The sequence below is a fragment of the Oncorhynchus gorbuscha genome, linkage group LG01 (genome assembly GCF_021184085.1).
Source record: "Oncorhynchus gorbuscha isolate QuinsamMale2020 ecotype Even-year linkage group LG01, OgorEven_v1.0, whole genome shotgun sequence".
Classification (NCBI taxonomy): Eukaryota; Metazoa; Chordata; class Actinopteri; order Salmoniformes; family Salmonidae; genus Oncorhynchus; species Oncorhynchus gorbuscha.
In genome coordinates, this window is record NC_060173.1 from 54,342,632 (window position 1) to 54,365,786 (window position 23,155).

At 42.2% G+C, this 23,155-nt stretch overlaps 1 protein-coding gene across 6 annotated transcripts in view; it reads right to left on the reverse strand.

The window, feature by feature from the left end:
• Positions 1-672: 672 nt before the first annotated feature.
• dgkzb (diacylglycerol kinase, zeta b) overlaps positions 673-23,155 on the reverse strand; it is a 102,377-nt gene continuing 79,894 nt past the window's right edge. For 5 of the 6 annotated variants that reach the window (XM_046356653.1, XM_046356664.1, XM_046356643.1 and 2 more), the window contains 23 exons: positions 22,330-22,412; positions 22,145-22,205; positions 21,846-21,959; positions 21,280-21,420; positions 16,705-16,783; positions 16,543-16,598; positions 16,246-16,308; positions 15,936-16,009; positions 13,612-13,723; positions 13,124-13,323; positions 12,665-12,765; positions 10,269-10,360; positions 9,433-9,502; positions 9,151-9,191; positions 6,927-7,126; positions 6,139-6,243; positions 4,922-4,990; positions 4,754-4,788; positions 4,275-4,318; positions 3,848-3,968; positions 3,514-3,550; positions 3,174-3,273; positions 673-2,555 (listed from right to left, as the gene is read on the reverse strand). In XM_046356653.1, the coding sequence (XP_046212609.1) occupies positions 2,439-2,555; positions 3,174-3,273; positions 3,514-3,550; positions 3,848-3,968; positions 4,275-4,318; positions 4,754-4,788; positions 4,922-4,990; positions 6,139-6,243; positions 6,927-7,126; positions 9,151-9,191; positions 9,433-9,502; positions 10,269-10,360; positions 12,665-12,765; positions 13,124-13,323; positions 13,612-13,723; positions 15,936-16,009; positions 16,246-16,308; positions 16,543-16,598; positions 16,705-16,783; positions 21,280-21,420; positions 21,846-21,959; positions 22,145-22,205; positions 22,330-22,412 (2,115 nt within the window). In that variant the 3' untranslated portion in view covers positions 673-2,438. The remainder of the gene's footprint in view (positions 2,556-3,173; positions 3,274-3,513; positions 3,551-3,847; positions 3,969-4,274; positions 4,319-4,753; positions 4,789-4,921; positions 4,991-6,138; positions 6,244-6,926; positions 7,127-9,150; positions 9,192-9,432; positions 9,503-10,268; positions 10,361-12,664; positions 12,766-13,123; positions 13,324-13,611; positions 13,724-15,935; positions 16,010-16,245; positions 16,309-16,542; positions 16,599-16,704; positions 16,784-21,279; positions 21,421-21,845; positions 21,960-22,144; positions 22,206-22,329; positions 22,413-23,155) is intronic. The other variant, XM_046356635.1, reaches the window with a different exon arrangement.

A 23,155-nucleotide genomic window follows, 5' to 3' on the forward strand; every position in this document is an offset into this window, starting at 1 on the left:
AATGTAGAAAATAGTAAAAAATAAACAAAAATCCTTCAATGAGTAGGTGTCCAAGTGACTGGTACTATGTATTAAAGCTGTGAAAAGCAGAATTATATATTTTTCTCTCGTAGCTTTGTTGGCTGTTGCTTCTCAGGGAAGACATAATGCCACCACCACCCTAGGTTGTTGGTTCCCTCCTCATGCTGAAATGGATCAGTCATACGTGGGGGAGCATTTTGGACAGTTGCCATTGGAAAAGTCACATGAAGGCCAATTTGTGGAAGGAAGTCTTCCCCTGAGGAGTCCTACAAAGTTATCCTCCATTTTCCAACCTAAGAAAAGACAAGCCATCAAGCAACGAAACAGCCAATAAAACAATCTGCCGATCCCATGGATGTCCCCAATCAATCACAGGGCTTTTATCCACAAATAGTATTAGATAAAGGGATGCTAATCTAAGATTATTATTATTATTATATTATGATGTCCCATCCCTGTCCATGTAATACTATTATTTATGATCAAAAAGGGAAAACTCCTATTCTGAAACACCAGGATGCTCTTCATTCTTAACCACAGAAAAGAAAAGACTATTGAAAACAGACCCTCATGCTTTACATAACTCAAACATATCAAGTAACCCTAAATGTACTGTATGTTTTAAAGTAAAGTAGTGACAGGGTCATAAACTGCAATAGTCAATGTTTAACGTTTTATTTTTCTCCAAACAAACAGGCTTGATGAGCAAATATACAGTACAACTAATATGTTTTTTTTTATACATTTCATACAGGTCTGTCCATTACTCTGATCGCTGTTCATAAGTACAAAAATTATCTTTTGAAATATCTGTAGTTACAATGGACAGTTCAGCAGTAGTCATTCTTAATTGCTTGATGCCAATTCTCTAACGCTGAATTGCACAGCAACTCAAAACAAAGCATTGATAACACACACATATACTTCTCATAACCCCTTAAAAGCAAACCAATAATAGGCAGTTCTTGCAAAGATTTCTAAGTATTGATACAAGCAATCTATATTTCACAATAATCAAGCCATGTTTCTGATAATACTTGTAAAAGTTGTAAAGAGAAATAAACTGGTGTAAGATACTTGACTCAGCAGTCAGGTTGCACATACAATAAATAGTGTTTCATTAAGTTTCATTGAGACAACGGAACGCGAGACAAATGACTGATTAAGGCTAATCAAGTGAACTGAACTTTCTCCTCACATTCCATAAGTGTTCATAAACTGGCTAATATATGAAATATACAACGAGCTGACTAAAGTAGTAATGATGTGGCATTAAAGAATGGGATACAGAAGTTTATTTGTGATTTGTGATCATTTTGGGGAATCTGTTAACTGTTTTGTGTTGAATTCTTACTGCACTTGTGTAGCATGTGGTAAATAAGAACGTTTCACCTATACACAGAAAAACTATACATTGCAAAGTACACATTTGGAAAAATACATCAAATGTACATTGTATGTAACAAACATGGACACAGTGCATAAAAATATCTAAAAGCTGTGGTATATAAATATCTAAGAACTGTTATATGTAATGCACCAAGAGGAATTTCAAGCCACATAGAGAAATACAAAGCATTGTTTTTGTAATAACAGTGGCAGTGCAAAACCTGCTTTTAATAATGAGTTATTTAGGATGCCTGCTTTTATAATATTTGATCATAAGCAAAAACGCAAACAGCTCTCTCTATAAATAGTACAGCCTTTCTTAAATATAGCGGTTTATCAGTGATCGACATAAGTTAAAAGTTACATATCCAATAGCAGAGCAAACATACTGCCATTCGAGTAAACAAGCACATCCAGAGGTCACGAGAATTCAAAAAGGAAAGTAATGAGCCTTCATACAAAGCATCTATCATATCTCAAGCCCACACTTACATAAACAGTATCCCTGGTTAAAAACAACCTCCATCCATTTCAATGACTCACTCAAACGCTACACATTCCTATAGATACCTAGCCATTGCATATGGAGAAAGATACGAGATTCATAAAGCCACATTCAGATACAGTTACTCCAGCCCTGAAAATACCCCAAAAAGCTGTCGTTTTTTCATTTGCCATTTCATTTACAATCGCTTGCTGTGTCGTAGCGGACTTGGACCCATTCGCAATAGAAGAAAAGCGGTGTTCATTCATGCACTCTAGTCAAACTGAAGCATCACTAGCAAGCGGATGAAAGGAAGACCTGCCTCCACTGGCTCTCTAGACGTCGACCCATACTGGGAGTGTAGCCCATAGAAATAGTAATCCTATTTCAATGGTGTAATTAGCCTGGTCTGTTAGAGAGGGAAGACACCTAGCACCACCCCACCCCCCCTTGAACCCAGTACAGAACTTCCTACTGTTAGGTATGGCAAACGGAGAGGGAGAAAGAGAGAGCGTGGTGCAGGTTGCGGTAAATAGTGGGACCATCAAACGGCAGTCTCCTGGTCCTCTCGCTGGATCATCTGGTAGTGCTGGCGGTTTTCCAAGTACTCCGCCAGCTCCTGGTCATTGACCTTCTCCGCACGCCGCTTCGGCGTCTCACCCTGTAAAGGGGAGATGGGAGTAAGAGGGGTGGAAAGAGAGAGGGGGGTGAAGGGGTGGAGAGAGAGGAAGGGGGAAAGGGTGAAAGAGAGAAAAGGGGTGGTGAGGGGGGGTTGAGCGAGAGAGAGAGAGAGAGAAAGGTGGGGTATAGAGATGTGTGTGTGAAACTGTGCATGTTGATTCTGATGACAATGAAAAAACACACTGAAACATACAATCTTCTTTTTGTATTGGCAAGTAAAACAGAAAAATATTCTCATAATGATGACAGGCTTTTTCTTGCCACGAGTCAGTTCACCATGGTGACCGTGTAGTGTACTAACACCATTGTGGATGTATAAGACCTGCCAGGAATCCTGCAGGGGTACAATTCTCACTGACAGAGAATAACATGAAATCCCCATTACAAAGAATACACAGCAATTTCCCCCTAAAATAGGCCTTTACTGGACTAGAACGTGTCATTTTGATAACCATCAGCCTTGTTATGATAACCATCAGCCTGATTCATTGAGCCCTTTACCCAAAGGTCAAACAAAAAAGGCCTCCATCATCAGCCTTTCCTGAACTAGAGCTAGCAAATATGATAACCATCATCCTGATTCATTAAGGTAATTTACCTGAAGGTCAGTCTTCATGAGGGAAGCCCCGGCCTCCACCAGGTAGTGGCAGATGGTCCTCTGACGCGTGAACGCAGCTTTATGGAGAGCCGTCTCCCCTCTGTGTCACACATAGACACACACACACACACAACATTTGTCAATCAGGTTGTGTTGTAGCTGGGAGCTCTAGGTTGGACCCAGTTGACAGACTTTTTCCAGGAACTGACTAATTCATATAGATGAGGCGATTTGAATTTGAATTATTTGAGGGCAGAGCTTAGCTTTAATAGTAATCAGTAGAGAGTTGACCTCTGTGCCAAGGTATTTAATGCAAAAGGAAGTTGACAACATGACTCACGTCTCTTTTTCTGTGACATCCAGGAGAGTGGTAGGTGCTGTGTGTTAAAACACAAGACAGGATTCAGATATTGCGTCCAGTACCTATACGAACACAAGCTCCCCATCTATTTCACATACAGTACATCTATCACCCATGTTGGATATGTTCAAATGTTTATTTATGTTCGGTCCACAACAGTGATGGAAAATGTTAATATGTTCATTGGGTTTATATGCGATACCGCAGAGTGCTTCCATGTATCGAGAACGTAAGAACGAAACAGTGTCATATCAGTACTTAATACCTAAAGTGATGGGAGTCAACTGCAGTGTTTGACGGGTCAGTCTCTTACCGTTGTCTATGATGTACTTAACAATCTCCTTGCAGCCCACCTCCACCGCGTAATGGAGTAAGGTGCAGCCCAAAGTATCCTGCGTGAAAATATCTGCCCCCTGTTTGTGGAGCTCTGTGAGCTGTGAACAAGAAAAGATTCATTTACAGTGCTTCATCTTGACAGTGCTTCGACTTTATAGTCATTACACTTGGCTGTGTTTTAATTTGAAAGTACTTCAACTACAGTGCCTCAACTATACCTTGCTTCAACTTGCTTTACCGTGCTTTACCAATACAGCGCTTCGAATTGTACACCCACATTTGTCTACTATCTTACATTTTGTGAGGGGTCAAAGAGAGGGGTCAAAAGTAAATGTAAAAACACTGTTAGAGGAGGATGCATGGTAGGAGTGAATGCTGTGTAACTAGACATGTTGTGGACTTACCCTTTCGAGATCTTCTGTCTTCACACACTCAATTAACTCGGTTACTGTAAAAACAGAGTACGGCATCTATACTCTTCACAATTGACTTACGAGGCTTTTCATTATATTTTTGAACAGTGAATCTTAGGCGAGTAAATACAATATGGTTCAAATGAGGGCTGGGCGACATGGCCAAAATATCATAAAAATATCCTCTTTTGTACAATTCTGAATAATGAAAGTTCTAAATATGTTTGGAGTAGTACATGAACCTAGGATGGCTACAAATGAATTTTCAGAATGGCTTTCTCCATTCTGATTGTTTTACAAACAAACTAGGGCAAAACTGATAGTGAAGCAGTCCAATTTGCTTTTAATTTATTTAGCACTGTATTAAATGACCTTTATGGACTGCATTGTAAAAATCCATACTGGTATGCAAGTACGGTTGTACCTATCCGTGCAGAATATCGAGAACAAATCAACAGGGGATGTTTTACCTTTTTCAGCATCACACGACAGAGCACTTCCAGAACTGTGAGAAGGGCAAGAGGCACATTTTACAACAAAGCTAAATGACATTGCACTGAGATGATGATCATAACAAGTAAAAGCATGGCAAGTAAGCATGAGTGTAAGCGTGCCACATACAGAAACAGACAGCATACCTAAGCATGGGTCTGAAATCAGCAATAGTTGTATGGGGCCAATGAACATTCAACATTTTAGTGCCTCTCCTTCAAAGACAAAGACAGGATGAAACGTGGATGACATATCATACATATTAAGTGTGTTTGTACAAAGTGTGTTTGTATTTTTTTATTAAATCACAACGATAATTGGGAAAGTGAGCCAGACCTGGGTTCAAATACTATTTAGAGTAGGCCTATGTATGTCAATTACTTTTAAAGACATTTGTAGTAGGTATTTAGATTTAGAAAAATTTGAAAACACAAGTAGTTGAGCATTGTAAATACTGTAAATTTGGAAGCTATTGGCATGTATTTGAAAATACTGAAATGCAGAGTATTTATACAAATATTCTAATTCTCCCATGCATTTGAACCTGCTCTGTTTGCTATTTGAAATAAAGTATTTGGAAAGTAAGCTATTTATAGAAAAGTATATGAAGATACTTTCAAATACTTCCAAAAGAAGTAGTTGATTTGGGCCACACCATTTGAAAATACTCAAATACACAGAATTAAGTATTTAAAATGACAAATAATCAAATCAATTAAATCATATACACGTGTACTGTATATGATCACAGGTTTGGAGTGAGCTAAAAGATGTCTCAGGGAACAATGCTGAATCAAGTTCCTTGGAAGCTTTTGAATACTTGAATGGAACATGTGTCCAAATCATTTCTCTTATGACCCAACCCATGCTGAACCTGAGAGAAATGACACGGCTTTGTGACACTAGGCTTTGTCACATCATTGCAGGCGGAATTGTCGGGCTATCTGACGTTAGACAATGTTGTTACATAGCAAGCCATACTGCTATGCTGATGGCTGACCATGAAGATGAAAACACAAATCCACTATAATTAAAACAAACCCTCATGTATGCTGTTAATTAGTTATAGTTATATTAACTACCCAATTGTCAACATTTTGAGATCTGATGTTCTACCAACATTGTTTCAAGGTAGTTTGGTTATCGCTCATGACCAGAATGCCACACCATTAGAATGTAGATACTGTTTGAACAGTCATCCAAAATACACCACAGTTCAACAAATGTCTGATAATTGGTCTGATAAATAACATTGGTGCAACTATAGGCCAACATTAAATGGACTGATGAATTGGTAAAACCATACTACAATTGAAAATGTCCACAAAGATGTATAGGATTCAGGCTTAAGTCAGGGTCTGACCTGCACTGGCCGGTCTTGGAGGAGGCCTGGGAGTCGCTGCTGTGAGCTAGGGCCTCTGTCACCGAGCTGTCACTGGACACCCTCTTCCTCTGGGACTCCCTGATACTGCAGGAGGGGAGGGAGAAGAGGTACAGGTTAGTGACTGGGAGAAGGACCACTCAGTACAGTAATAACATGACTTTTATGTTTTACATTCTTGCCAATATCTACGAATAGAATTGTCACTGTTCCGCTCAAAAGTTTATGTGTGTGTGTGTGTGTGTGTGTGTGTGTGTGTGTGTGTGTGTGTGTGTGTGTGTGTGTGTGTGTGTGTGTGTGTGTGTGTGTGTGTGTGTGTGTGTGTGTGTGTGTGTGTGTGTGTGTGTGTGTAAAATTGGTCGTCAGCCTGTCTGAGACCCAGCCATGTAGTTGGCTCCCTCAGGGAAGATGACACAACATTATGTACAGGACCAGATATGGATAATGAGCTATTGTTCATCACCAGACACCACACCACCCTCACAGTATTGACTTAACAGGGAACGGGAGCTTTGATGTGTGCAATAGTGAGTGAGTCAGGCAGCAATGAAAGAGGGAGGTTTGTGTGTGCGCGCACGTGTGTGTGTGTGTGCCTATCTTTCAAATAAATATGGTGCAAAGAAACCAAGCTAGAGTGTATCCAATAAAAATATTACATTGTTCAGTCTCTAAACTATAAAGGGACAGTTTCCCAGATTAAACTGAGTTCTAGACTAAAATGCACTTTTAATGGAGATTAGGCTTAATCTTAAAAGTGTTTATATTCTCACCTGGGTCCTGGGGAGGAGGTGGGAGAGGAGGAGGAGGATGGGAAGGTAAACTGGCGAGATTCTGGAGTTTTGCACTCCCCGTACGAGTCTACCAGGTCGGGCATGCCCGGCGAGGTGCCCACCGTCTCCTTGATGACCAGCTCCGGGTCCAGGATGTAGAGGTCATCCTGGGAGATCTCCGTCACATAGTTGAGGTGCTCCTTGAGGTTATAACAGGTTATTATAACAGTTTATAGCTTGTTTATTTAAAAAAAGTGTCATGACAGTGTGTCATAACAACATGCCTACAACCCTGGACAATGGGTGATATAGATGGTGGCCTTGCATACTTATAAGCTTTACCATAATGTCCAGGAGTTTATCCTAGTCAAGTCATGTGGTCAGAAAAAAACTATATGGCATATTCACAAGTCAGTGTTTCCCCTTGGCTTGTTAATGTATTTATTATTAGTATAAACAGGACAATTAAACGACACAAAAGAAGTAGGCCTCCACCCCTCCATCTCTGATTGATTGAGAAATTCAAGAAGCTATCATCGTTAAGTGACATAATATATGCAAAGCATTGAATATTTACATTCATGCAATTCGAAATGAATTTAGTAACTTTGCCCCAGAAGCATTTAACTGCAGGGCGCTCTCACGTCCAATGGGGGACTGTGACTAATTGCTTTCGGGGGCACAGTGAAGAGTTGGGAATTTCACTGTAAAACGTTTCCTTGTTAAGTAGAGTCTGTGAACAAACTTAAAATGTGGAAGTTGATTGTTCGGATTAAGGGATGCCAAAGTCATATTTTTTGTATTTCTCTTCCAGTTAAAGGGTAGTTCAGATTCAATTAGATCTGTAGACAAATACTTTTTGTTGAATGGTTAGCTCAGAATATGAGCGCTCCAAAAGTTGTTAATATATTACAGAGATCAGTCCCATTGGGAGCCCAGATCATTTATTCAGAAATCCCATCATTGGATGGTTTGGTAGATGGGTTTCCCAAACGACTCCATCGGCCAGCAGCCTAAGTTGTAGATATATTTTTTTTTTATGTGTCTTTCAAATCTTGGATTGTTCTCAAACAACTGTCCATGATATCGACAAGGGTATGGATTACACATTTGGATTATTGGGGTGATGAAAAATATTGGAGTATGGGCATGTTATTTTGATTACCAGTTACATTATTTTTCAATTTTCCACCAAATAGAAATTGTATGAGCAATAATAGGACCAAAGCGTAGTTTACATTTTTTTAAGGGACATAGGAGACACCAGGGAAATAGGAGACACCATATTTATCTCTATACTCAGCCAGGGGGGGGGGCAGAAGAATCATGTCTCAACCAATTTAGGATGGGATGAAATGCTAGTGCCTGGAAACACAATTTAAAGTTTGCTACGGCTAGTCCTACGGCTTTCCCTCTTTGTAAGTTTGTTAATTTTATCCAGGATCGTTTCTTGCCATATACATTTTGAAACCGCACTATGAATTTTATCCCAATAGAGCCATGGGAACCACTGAACTACAGAAATTCAGCCGTGGCGATATTTTAATTTTAACAATAGATATTCTGCCAGTTAACGCAACTGGGATATTACTACATCTACCGAGGTCGGATTGAAACGAGCGTTCTGTCAACGTTTCTGTCAAAGGAAGGAAACATTTCTACAATTGACTCCATCTCTACTTATGGAATCCCCTTTTCAGGGTGTTGAAAAAAAAGGCAGTAGGGCAGATTTGGTTCGATTTATTTCAGAACTTGAGATGGAGCCGTATTTATCTATGATCTTCAAAGCATTTGGGAGGGATTGAATTACACTTTTTAGATAAAGTCAGATATTGTCGGTGTATAATGAGATTACGTGATCCATAGAATTGAGACATATTGGTGTAATTTCTTTCGATTGTCGAATTGCCAGGGCCAGGGGCCCCTTGGATTGGTTTTCAAGCAGTAGTGGCAAAGCTACCGAAGTATATGGGAACAGCATGCTAGACTCCATAGACCTCTAGTCATTGATTGCACTGATGCTAGTTAGCAACTTCTTTCTGACAGCGTGCGAGACAAAAAAGGGGTATGCACGAGTTCATCTGACTATGGGTAAGTAGAAAAAGGGCCTGATTGCCTAATTCATGCACAAAAAAATTGCATAATATTTCTTGAAGCTTTAGCATTCAGCATTGGTGAGCCCCAGATGCTAAATGAATATAGGGGAAACACCGCAAGTACATACCTGAGCACGGTCTATCCTATAGAATCGATCAGCAGTTGTGCCTGAAAAGAAAACATACACCTATCATAATCTATATGTTGCAAAAAAAGGGGTATGCACAAGTTCATCTGACTATGGGTAAGTAGAAAAAGATATATACTGGCATTGCATTCCTGGACAGAAATCTAATGCTGCATTTCAATTGTTTTCAAAATGAGAAAGAGTTCCCTGATAAAAGAGAACGGGTAAAGGATGGTTAAAGTGGCCAATAAAATACTCTTTGTTCGGGTAGCAATTACTTACAGTCAAGGAAGCACCATTTGGGGGAAAGCTTTTGTGACGACAGCCTCGCTGATTTCACAGCATCACTTTCCTTTTAGAGAATAATATAACAACATAATTATGTCATCTCATTTCCTACAGCAAGTAACATCTTTATAAACCCAAGTACTTAAGTTCTTCCAGAGGAGCATTTGAGGCTTGTCATTTTGTTCCCTGAAGTACATCTGAGCTCCACTAGGGGGCACAGCAGACAACATGAAGTCTATCATATGCTCAAATATTTAATGACACTCTCACACTCTCTCACTTTCACCCCAGTTCCTTTTCTCTCACTTTTACTTATTTTGACACTCACTCATTCTTTTGCCCACACACATTTCCACCCTCCACTAATATTGTCACCCTTGGTGAAAAATGAGCAAAATGGCCTGTAAGAAAAATGTCTTTGCTGTTTATCCTCTTGGTCTTTCAATCAAAATGTTTTTAAAAAAGTGGTAAGCCATGACTTCTTGTTTCACTGGGGTATAAATATGAGGTGACATACATCATTTTTCCTTGCAATTATTTTACTTTAATTAAAAGTTCGATTTTCGTGACTATTTTGAATGAAAGACCAAGATGATAAACAATAACTATATTTTTTACAGCCTGTTTTGCACATATTTACCAAGGTTGCCAATATGAGTGGAGGGCACTGTAAATGGACTTGGCCAATCCGTACTCTCACTCCTCCCTACAGTTGCGGGCACCAAAAAGTTAGGTTGCGTCACCGTACTGGCAGAACAATTGTAGCAATGTGTGTACAACAAGGTTTTAAAATCGCTTTTAGTTCCCACAACTGTACGTCTTCTATATACCTCTTCCAGACTATCCTGTAGACTCTCAATGTGTGAACGGCAGTTCTCCAGATCGCTGTCTCCTGGGACCGTGATGATGCCCAGTGGAATAGCTGAGGCAGGGAAAAGACATTCTGTTACAGTAGTTTCCAAATCAAATAAAATTTTATTGATCACATACACATGTTTAGCAGATGTTATTGCTGTTGTAGCGAATTGCTTGTGTTTCTAGCTCCAACAGTGCAGTAATATCAAACAATTTCACAACAATACACACAAATCTAAAGTAAAGGAATGGAATTAAGAATATATAAATCTTTGGACGAGCAATGTTGAGAGCGGCATAAACTAAAACACAGTAGAATACAAAATAATACATTATATAGAGTTGAAGTCGGAAGTTTACAAACACCTTAGCCAAATACATTTAAACTCCGTTTTCACAATTCCTGACGTTTAATCCTAGTAAAAATGTCCTGACTTAGGTCAGTTAGGATCACTTTATTTTAAGAATGTGAAATGCCAGAATAATAGTAGAGAGATTATTTACTTCAGCTTTAATTTATTTCATCACATTCCCAGTGGGTCAGAAGTTTACATACACTCAATTAGTACTTGGTAGCATTTCCTTTAAATTGTTTAACTTGGGTCAAATGTGTTGGGTAGCCTTCCACAAGCTTCCCACAATAAGTTGGGTGAATTTTGGCCCATTCCTCCTGACAGAGCTGATGTAACTGAGTCAGGTTTGTAGGCCTCCTTGCTCGCTCACGCTTTTTCAGTTCTGCACACAAATTTTCTATAGGATTGAGGTCAGGGCTTTGTGACGGCCACTCCAATACCTCGACTTTGTCCTTAAGCCATTTTACCGCAACTTTGGAAGCATGCTTGGGGTCATTGTCCACTTGGAAGACCAAGCTTTAACTTCCTGACTGATGTCTTGAGATGTTGCTTCAATAGTCACAAAAATGTCCTTCTCTTGATGTTATCTATTTTGTGAAGCACACCAGTCCATCCTGCAGCAAAGCACCCCCACAACATGATGCTGCCTCCCCCGTGCTTCACATGTTGGGATGGTGTTCTTCGGCTTGCAAGCCTCCCCCTTTTTCCTCCAAACATAACGATGGTCATTATGGCCAAACAGTTCTATTGTTGTTTCATCAGACCAGAGGACATTCCTCCAAATATGCAGTTGCAAACCCCAATCTGACTTTTTTTATGGCGGTTTTGGAGCAGTAGCTTCTTCCTTGCTGAGCGGCCTTTCAGGTTATGTCAATATAGGACTCATTTTACTGTGGATATAGATACTTTTGTACCCGTTTCCTCCAGCATCTTCACAAGGTACTTTGCTGTTGTTCTGGGATTGTTTTGCGCCTTTCACAACAAAGTACGTTCATCTCCAGGAGACAGAACGCATCTCCTTCCTGAGCGGTATGACGGCTGCGTGGTCCCATGGTGTTTATACTTGCATACTATTGTTTGTACAGATGAACGTGGTAACTTCAGACGTTTTGAAATTGCTCCCAAGGATGAATCAGACTTCTGGAGGTCTACAATTTTTTTATGAGGTCTTGGCTCATTTCTTTTGATTTTCCCATGATGTCAAGCAAATAAGAACTGAGTTTGAAGGTAGGCCTTGAAATACATCCACAGGTACACCTCCAATTGACTCAAATAATGTCAATTTGCCTCAGAAGCTTCTAAAGCCACATAATAATTGTCATACTTTTCTGGAATTTTCTACGCTGTTTAACTTCTTGGTGACTGCGGGGCAGTATTGAGTAGCTTGGATGAATAAGGTGTCCAGAGTAAACTGCCTGCTACTCAGCCATAAAAGCTCAAATATGCATAGAATTAATGAATATTTATAATGCTATTTCTGACTAATGTTGACTCTAATGTTGACTCCAACAGCCAGTGAAAGTGCAGGGCGCCAAATTCAAAACAACAAAAATCTCATAATTAAAATTCCTCAAGCATACAAGTATTTTACTCCATTTTAAAGATGAAATTCTCCTTAAGCCATCCACAGGTCTGATTTCAAAAAGGCTTTACAGTGAAAGCACCACAAATGATTATTTATAGAAATAGCATTATAAATATTCATTAATTATATGCATATTTTAGCTTTTATGGCTGAGTAGCAGACAGTTTACTCTGGGCACCTTATTAATCCAAGCTACTCAATACTGCCCCCTCAGTCATCAAGAAGCTTAGGTGCTAGTGATGGCTATTTAACAGTCTGATGGCCTTGAGATAGAAGCTGTTTTTCAGTCTCTCGGCCCCAGCGTTGATGCCCTTTGCTAATGGGCTGGAGCAAAAGCCTGCATGTATAGATCTGATATATCCCTGCCATAGTAGTCTCCTTAGTAAGGGAATGACAGAGGTGCAGTGTATAGAATATGTATGTTTACACTCACAGGCCTCTTTGAGCTTGTCCTTGTCGTAATGCAGGGCCTCATAGGCGTGCATGCTGATCCTGCTCACTCTGATCTGCAGCTTCTCAGGAACCGGCTGCTGACTGAGAAGACACAGACAGAAACATTATGCTTGTACATATTGTATAGGTGTTTCTTAATGCTGGTCCTGGGGACCCAAAGGAGTGCACATTTTAGTATTTGCCCTAGCAATAAACACATGAGTCCACTAGTCAACTCATCAAACCTTTGATTAGTGGCATCAGGTGTTAATGCTAGGACAAAAACCAAAAGGTGCACCCTTATGGGTCACTAAGACCAGGATTAAGAAACACTGGCATAGATTATTAATGGCTGGGAGAGAGCCTTAACTCTAGCCTCGACTACAGTCATTCTGGGTTTCTGATCTAGAACGGGAACACAGTGTTGAGGTCCGGTATCACAAGGTTTATGGTTACTAACTCATTGAGCTGGGGCATGGAGATCCTCCTCTTGGTCTTCTGCACCATGTTGGCCTGGTTCCTCAGGTTGATGTAGATGACGGAAGGGGCCAGCTTACAGGGCTCGCCATCTACCTGCATGGGGATGGACTTGTAGGTGGTCAGGGTCACTTCCTTACACTGGTTCAACCTCTCGCCGTGACCGCCCACCTGCAGAGTGGCCTGGAGGGATGGAGAGGAAGAGAGAGTGAGAAAATTGAACTGAATTGAATCCATTTTATTGACCCCCCCCCCATATGGAAATTGAGAGATGCTGATGAAAGATAAACAATGATGTTGTAATGAAAACAACATTCCCCCTTAGTGCCGTGGGGGTCTAAGGCACTGCATCTCAGTGTTTGAGGCGTCACTACAGACACAAAGCCTACAATGTGCATGTTAGGCTTTACAAATGGTAATTCATATATTCCATGAGAAGTCAGAGGACAACAGGTATGGTTGAGAGCTCACCAGAGAGGTCATGGTGAATCCGATGACCTCGATACAGCCGTCGTCGTGTCTTTGCGGCTCAAAATCAAGGTGCTCACTGGGGTGACCCCACGGCTTGGTGCCAGCACAGTAACTATAGCAGACAATCAAAATACAACACTTGATAACAGGTATAATTAATAATTATTTATAACTTGTTGCAAACATGTCTGAGCTATTATTATGTATTTTAATAAGACTTCTAATATGGTATGTCTCTATATTAAAGAAACGTTCTACAGACTCAAAATGGCTGGTATTTTGTCAGGCCATAGAAATGCACTAGAGAGGTCAACTCCTAGCTTTGCAATGACCTCTTCTGTGACAGCATGGGCAGAGCTATTGATAGACATCTTCAATTTAAAGTAGTCAATTTATTACTTATTATTCTACCTCTGTGAGTGTATAGGCATAGATGTGTAAATAAATTGAAAAGGTGAATACCACCACCTACTGTACTGGAGTGTGTATAGTCTGAACAGGTAAAAGCTAAGGTTGGTTGCTGCCACCTGCAGCGGTTATAGAATGTTAGCTCAGGAGCGTAATTCATTGGTTGACCCCTCCCGCTGACCTGGATGGAATTATGGGGATCCTTCTTTAACCCATAGCAAGTCCCATGCAAAACAGACTACGAGTCACTCTCATGATGAGATGAATATATCACATTATAAGGGTGTCATACAGCACATGCTCATGTTATGTCTTACACTGCTGCATCATAATGCCATCTAGTCCATTTGTATCGTTCTGTGTGTCCATTGAATTGACTCAATGTCTATTAATGGAAGTGTAAACATTGCATTCGGAAAGTATTCAGACCCCTTGATTCTTCCACATTTTGTTATATTAAAGCCTTACTCTAAAATTGATTCAATTGTTTTTTCCCCCCTCATCAATCTACACACAATACCCCATTTACACAAAGCAAAGACAGGTTTAGACATTTTTGCAAATGTATTAAAAAAACAAAACTGAAATTTCACATTTACACAAGTGTTCAGACCCTTTACTCAGTACTTTGAAGCACCTTTGGCAGGCGATTACAGCCTAGAGTCTTCTTGGGTATGACGCTACAAGCTTGACACACCTGTATTTGGGGAGTTTCTTCCCTTCTTCTCTGCAGATCCTCTCAAGCTCTGTCAGGCTGGATGTGGAGAGTCACTGCACTATTTTCAGGGTCTCTCCAGAGATGTTCAAATCAGGTTCAAGTCCGGGCTCTGGCTGGGCCACTCAAGGACATTTTGGAGCAGGTTTTCATCACGAATCTCTCTGTACTTTGCTCCGTTCACCTTTCCCTCGATCCTGACCCGTCTCCCAGTCCCTGATGCTGAAAAACCTCCCCACTGCATGATGCTGCCACCACCATCCTTCACCGTAGGGATGGTACCAGGTTTCCTCCAGACGTGACGCTTGGCATTCAGGCCAAAGAGTTCCATCTCGGTTTCATCAGACCAGAGGATCTTGTTTCTCATGGCCTGAGAGACCTTGAGGTGCCTTTCGGCAAATGTCATGTGCCTTTTCCTAGGAGTGGCTTCCGTCTGGCCACTCTACCGTAAAGGCCTGATTGTTGGAGTGCTACAGAGATGGTTGTCCTTCTCAAAGGTTCTCCCATCTCCACAGAGGAACTCAGGAGCTCTGTCAGAGTGACCACCAGGTTCTTGGTCACCTCCCTGACCAAGGCCCTTCTCCCCCAATTGCTCAGTTTGACTGGGCGGACAGCTCTAGGAAGGGTCTTGGTGGTTCCAAACTTCTCCCATTTAAGAATGATGGAGGCCATTGTGTTCTTGGGGGAACTTCAACGCCGCAGAAATGTTTTGTTACCCTGTGCCTCGACACAATCCTGTCTCAGAGTTCTAAGGACAATTCCTTTGACCTCATTGCTTGGTTTTTGATTTGACATGCACTGTCAACTGTGGGACCTTATATAGAGAGGTGTGAGCCTTTCCAAATCATATCCAATCAACTGACTTTACCACAGGTGGACTCCAATCAAGTTGTAGAAACATCTCAAAGATGATCAATGGAAACAGGATGCACCTGAGCTCAATTTCAAGTCTCATAGCAAAGGGTCTGATTACTTATGTAAATATGTTTTTATTTTATTTTATTTTTTTATACATTTGCAAAAATGTCTAAAAACCTTTCGCGTCGTCATTATGGGGTATTGTGTGTAGACTGATGATGACATTTTTTTATTTAATCAATTTTAAAATAAGGATGTAATGTCACAAAATGTGGAAAAAGTCAAGGGGTCTGAAGACGTTGAATGCAGGTGCATCCAGTTTCAAAATATTCTAAACGCTTACCTGGGAATGTTGAGGAACACAAGACATTGCAACTTCAGGTCCTGGACTTTGGAGGTGAGGTCTGTGCCGTCACACTGACAAAGAGGGGTTTCAGAAAAACAGAGTACAGACCATAGAGTTACACATATATCTCTAGAATGGACATTGGTATCCTAGAAACATGCCTACAAATCTACCATCTTCACCATGAAAATGTTCATTCTAGAAACTCATCTAATATAGTACATAGACACTCAGTCTTGGGACACATCCACATTCTTTCTCGTTGTGCTCTGGATCTTAGTCCATTCAGGTCTAGAAGTGCACTCACCACAACTTTAATGTGTTTGGCAAGGTCTTTGGAGCTGCCACTCAGAAAGTCAGAGAAGGCCGTCTGCAATAAAGAATCAGGTTTGAGTTCAGTGGAAAAACAGTTTGAAACAAAGTGAAATGGGGATGTACTATCTGAACTTGTCCAATAAGAACACTGGCGTTCCGTTTAAAACCGTTTTGAAACATTTTGCCCAAATGAACATGCCCCAGATATATAGTAAAGCAGATCAGACACAGAACAAACAACTCCATAGTGGGAGAGGAGCAAAGTTATATATTTTGTCAAAGCACTCACCCCTGCATAGAACATCTTATTCCGCAAACGGCTGTTGAATTTCTCTGGGTTGGCCTCTAAGGAGAGAGAGAGACTGCTTTAGACTGTTGCTGCAGTAACATTTATTATAGTGACTAATTTCAGCTAGCTAAAGTCATTTCAGCTAGCGAAAGATGCACAAACCTCTGGACTCGTGGAACCCCAGTGTGACGTGAGCGTCGAAGCCGAGGCTGAAGTAGTTGTTGAAGACATCAATTGGGAGCTAACAAACAAAGCAGAGACAATACAGTGTCCTCCGTAATTATTGGAACAGTGACAAATGTTTAGTTTCTTTGGCTCTTTACTCCAATACTTTTGGTCCACTGAAATGGGGGGACTATGTACAAAAAGTGCTCAAATTTCTAAACGGTTCACCCGATATGGATGAAAATATAATAAAATTAAAGCGGACAGTCTGCACTTTAACCCCATAGTCATTGTATCATTACCAAATCCAAAGTGCTGGAGGACAGAGCCAAAACAACAACAAAATTGTCAATGTGAAAATAATTACAGGGCTGATGTACATACAGTAGATCAGCATACTGGTAGCACTGTTTATCCAAGAAAATGTTTCATTCATGTTACACAAATCCCATAATCAAATCAAACTTCATTTAAAGTGCATTTTAAATTACAACACACTTCAAATGAAAACAATAATAGAAAGAGGATGTGTAAAAACGTACAGGTATGGCTAAAGCATGGCTAAAAGGTGGGTTTTTAAAAGTGATTTAAAAACCTCTATGGTGTCTGCCCCTCTTACCCGACAGGGCAAGCTGTTCCACAACTGAGGTGTTTTACTAGAGAACACTCCGTCCCCCCCCTTGGTTCTGCATCTAGGAACCATAAGCAGACCGGTTCCTTGGGAGCGGAGCGCCCTCACTGGGTTGTATTGAACGAGCATGTCCGTCAGATAAAAGGGGGCAAGGCCATGCAGTGCCTTAAAAGTTAAGAGTAGGATCTTAAAATCAGACCGATAGTTTACAGGCAGCCAGTGTAGTGCAGATAAAACTGGAGTAATGTTATCCTGACTTCTGGTGTTAGTTCAAATCTGAGCTGCAGTGTTCTGTACAAGTTGAAGACTTCTAATATTACAGTCTGAGCAGCTGGAGAGGAGGGCATTACAGTAGTCTAGGCTAGATGAAACAAATGCATGGATGAAGTGTCTAATTATGGAAACGTTCCTGAGATTGAAGTGTGCTGTTTTGGACGCGCTTTTTATGTTGTTGTAAAAAGGATGGCCGGGGTCAAAGGTAACACCAAGGTTTTTAAGAACCATGTTTGGTGTAATGAGGCAACCATCAATGTTGACAGTGAGGTCTGACACATTGTTTGTAAATGTATTGTGGCCAAGTAGCATAATTTCTGTCTTATCAGAGTTTAAAAGCAACAAGTTGTCATCCAGTGTTTAACATCTGTGATGCAAGTCTCATACATCGTCTGGGTTAAAATATTATAATAATTGGGTATCATCGGCGTTGCAACGAAAGTGGATGTTGTGCTTGCAGATGACATTACCAAGGTGTAGCATGTACAAGTAAAATAAAAGGGGTCCAAGCACAGAACCTTGGGGAACGCCACATTCAACCTTGTAACATTCAGATGAATTATCTCCCAGCTTAATGAATTGATACCACTCAGAGAGGTATGATTTGAACCAGTTGAGAACCTGTCCTCGTAGACCAACCAAGTATTCTAGCCTCTTAGTGAGAATAGCATGATCAATTGTATCGAAGGCAGCACTTAAATCTAAAAGAACAAGAATAGAGCCGTGACCATGGTAAGAGGAAAACATTAGGTAATTTACTACCTTGACAAGTGCAGTCTCAGTGCTGTGAAATGGTCTAAAACCGTATTGGTAGGTTTCAAACATACTGTGTGAATTTTTAAAATGGCGTCAGCCACTGGGCTATGGCGTTATCAAATATCTTTGAATGAAGGGGAGGTTTGAGATTGGCCTAATTACAACCAATTTAAGAGACTGATCATAGCATATACCGTCAAAAATATATTAAGCAATTACAAACGACATCCTTCAATCACATTTTATTTTAAAATGTTATGCTTTAACCTCCCCACGTCTACCTTTGACTCATTCCTCTCTGCCTCCTTCTTTCCACTCCTCTCCTCTTTTGACCTCACCCTCTCACCTTCCCCCCCTACTCACAAGGCAGGCAATACGCTCGACCTCATCTTTACTAGATGCTGTTCTTCCACTAACCTCATTGCAACTCCCCTCCAAGTCTCCGACCACTACCTTGTATCCTTTTCCCTCTCGCTCTCATCCAACACTTCCCACACTGCCCCTACTCGGATGGTATCGCGCCGTCCCAACCTTCGCTCTCTCTCCCCCGCGACTCTCTCCTCTTCCATCCTATCATCTCTTCCCTCTGCTCAAACCTTCTCCAACCTATCTCCTGATTCTGCCTCCTCAACCCTCCTCTCCTCCCTTTCTGCATCCTTTGACTCTCTATGTCCCCTATCTTCCAGGCCGGCTCGGTCCTCCCCTCCCGCTCCGTGGCTTGACGACTCAATGCGAGCTCACAGAACAGGGCTCCGGAAGGCCGAGCGGAAATGGAGGAAAACTCGCCTCCCTGCGGACCTGGCATCCTTTCACTCCCTCCTCTCTACATTTTCCTCCTCTGTCTCTGCTGCTAAAGCCACTTTCTACCACTCTAAATTCCAAGCATCTGCCTCTAACCCTAGGAAGCTCTTTGCCACATTCTCCTCCCTCCTGAATCCTCCTCCCCCTCCCCCCCCTCCCTCTCTGCAGATGACTTCGTCAACCATTTTGAAAAGAAGATCGACGACATCCGATCCTCGTTTGCTAAGTCAAACAACACCGCTGGTTCTGCTCACACTGCCCTACCCTGTGCTCTGACCTCTTTCTCCCCTCTCTCTCCAGATGAAATCTCGCGTCTTGTGACGGCCGGCCGCCCAACAACCTGCCCGCTCGACCCTATCCCCTCCTCTCTTCTCCAGACCATTTCTGGAGACCTTCTCCCCTTACCTCACCTCGCTCATCAACTTATCCCTGACCGCTGGCTACGTCCCTTCCGTCTTCAAGAGAGCGAGAGTTGCACCCCTTCTGAAAAAACCTACACTCGATCCCTCCGATGTCAACAACTACAGACCAGTATCCCTTCTTTCTTTTCTCTCCAAAACTCTTGAACGTGCCGTCCTTGGTCAGCTCTCCCGCTATCTCTCTCAGAATGACCTTCTTGATCCAAATCAGTCAGGTTTCAAGACTAGTCATTCAACTGAGACTGCTCTTCTCTGTATCACGGAGGCGCTCCGCACCGCTAAAGCTAACTCTCTCTCCTCTGCTCTCATCCTTCTAGACCTATCGGCTGCCTTCGATACTGTGAACCATCAGATCCTCCTCTCCACCCTCTCCGAGTTGGGCATCTCCGGCGCGGCCCACGCTTGGATTGCGTCCTACCTGACAGGTCGCTCCTACCAGGTGGCGTGGCGAGAATCTGTCTCCTCACCACGCGCTCTCACCACTGGTGTCCCCCAGGGCTCTGTTCTAGGCCCTCTCCTATTCTCGCTATACACCAAGTCACTTGGCTCTGTCATAACCTCACATGGTCTCTCCTATCATTGCTATGCAGACGACACACAATTAATCTTCTCCTTTCCCCCTTCTGATGACCAGGTGGCGAATCGCATCTCTGCATGTCTGGCAGACATATCAGTGTGGATGACGGATCACCACCTCAAGCTGAACTTCGGCAAGACGGAGCTGCTCTTCCTCCCGGGGAAGGACTGCCCGTTCCATGATCTCGCCATCACGGTTGACAACTCCATTGTGTCCTCCTCCCAGAGCGCTAAGAACCTTGGCGTGATCCTGGACAACAAACTGTCGTTCTCAACTAACATCAAGGCGGTGGCCCGTTCCTGTAGGTTCATGCTCTACAACATCCGCAGAGTACGACCCTGCCTCACACAGGAAGCGGCGCAGGTCCTAATCCAGGCACTTGTCATCTCCCGTCTGGATTACTGCAACTCGCTGTTGGCTGGGCTCCCTGCCTGTGCCATTAAACCCCTACAACTCATCCAGAACGCCGCAGCCCGTCTAGTGTTCAACCTTCCCAAGTTCTCTCACGTCACCCCGCTCCTCCGCTCTCTCCACTGGCTTCCAGTTGAAGCTCGCATCCGCTACAAGACCATGGTGCTTGCCTACGGAGCTGTGAGGGGAACGGCACCTCAGTACCTCCAGGCTCTGATCAGGCCCTACACCCAAATAAGGGCACTGCGTTCATCCACCTCTGGCCTGCTCACCTCCCTACCACTGAGGAAGTACAGTTCCCGCTCAGCTCAGTCAAAACTGTTCGCTGCTCTGGCTCCCCAATGGTGGAACAAACTCCCTCACGACGCCAGGACAGCGGAGTCAATCACCACCTTCCGGAGACACCTGAAACCCCACCTCTTTAAGGAACACCTAGGATAGGATAAAGTAATCCTTCTCACCCCCTCCCCCCTTAAAATATTTAGATGCACTATTGTAAAGTGGTTGTTCCACTGGATGTCATAAGGTGAATGCACCAATTTGTAAGTCGCTCTGGATAAGAGCGTCTGCTAAATGACTTAAATGTAAATGTCAATGTAATGTCCTTATCTCTATGCAGAGACATAAAACAATGCAAATACTAATAGTAAAATTAGCCTATAAGCTTTTGACGACTGGTGTGAGACACTCTAAACTGAGTTAACCTTGTCTGTCTGGTGCTCGTCCTTCTCCTCCTGAACGGCCTCTGGGTTGGGCTCCACCAGGAGGTTCCAGCGATCCAACTGCACCACGTTCCCATCCTCCACATGAGACAGGATCTTAGACACTGGCTCATCTGTGTAACCCTGCGGGAAAAGACGTGAGAGGAATTTCACAAAAACATACAACCTCAATATCTAACTGAAATCATTTAAACAATATTGAAACAATACAACTTGTATTGTGTTAATCTAATTGCTGATGGTGTCTTTTCTTGCTACTGTGTCTCATTCCTCATTTTGCCTCTCTGATGACACAAGAGCCTACCCAAGACAGCCTATAGCCTAACAGCGATTCAATAGCCCATTATATTTTTAAGCAATAAGACCCAAGGGGGTGTGGTATACGACCAATATACCACGGCTAATGGCTGTTCTTAACCACGACGCAACGAAGAGTGCCTGAATACAGCCCTTAGCCGTGGTATATTGGCCATATACCAAACTACACAGTTTATCATCTAGGATAAATCCCTAGTTCATGGAGTGGTTCCACACAGCCAGCCACTCACCCCTCCCCAGTTGAGAGTCCTGGCCAGGTCGTTCCCCGTCCCCAAGGGCAGGACAGCCACGGCAGGCGCAGGGTTCAACTGGAGCTGGTCCAGGACAGACAGGATCCAACCCACCTGGCAAACCAGGTAATTAGAACAAGAATTCACTTTCTGAATGGCACACGCCACAGTCAGAGGCAGACAGTGAACTATTCCCTCTACTTACAGTCCTTATATGCATTACGTTTCAGGATTTTCAAAAATGATTATTATATTAATTATAATATTACTAATATGAAGCGCTGATGTCTAGTACTCACTGTTCCATCCCCTCCACACGCCAAAATCCGCAGGTTGGGCACTTTGGAATACATTTCTAACCTTGAGGGATAAAAACACAACCGGCAGACTAATTAAAAACACAACAACTGCTTACGTTGTTATATCATTCTAAACATGACCAAACCGTTAACGTTTGTGAATGCAGTCATTGCGTGTTTCTTACCCCTCCTTGGGCCCTCCCTGGGTGAGGTCAAACACCTGTCGGGGGTTGAGGTACCACATGAACGACTGGATGATCTTGGCTCCCTGCAAAACAATAGACATGAGTGTAGCAGGGGTGATTTGGAACTACGGCTGTGGCGGTCATTGAATTTTGTCAGCCGGACATTGTCATTAAAAATGACTGCCGGTCTCATGGTAGTTGACCATTAATTAACATAAACATGTTTAGCATCGCTGGGCTTCCACGCATACAAGCTGCCACTGGAACATCTACATTTAAAAAAGTCAAATACAGTGCCTTGCGAAAGTATTCGGCCCCCTTGAACTTTGCGATCTTTTGCCACATTTCAGGCTTCAAACATAAAGATATAAAACTGTATTTTTTGTGAAGAATCAACAACAAGTGGGACACAATCATGAAGTAGAACGACATTTATTGGATATTTCAAACTTTTTTAACAAATCAAAAACTGAAAAATTGGGCGTGCAAAATTATTCAGCCCCTTTACTTTCAGTGCAGCAAACTCTCTCCAGAAGTTCAGTGAGGATCTCTGAATGATCCAATGTTGACCTAAATGACTAATGATGATAAATACAATCCACCTGTGTGTGATCAAGTCTCCGTATAAATGCACCTGCACTGTGATAGTCTCAGAGGTCCGTTAAAAGCGCAAAGAGCATCATGAAGAACAAGGAACACACCAGGCAGGTCCGAGATACTGTTGTGAAGACGTTTAAAGCCGGATTTGGATACAAAAAGATTTCCCAAGCTTTAAACATCCCAAGGAGCACTGTGCATGAGATAATATTGAAATGGAAGGAGTATC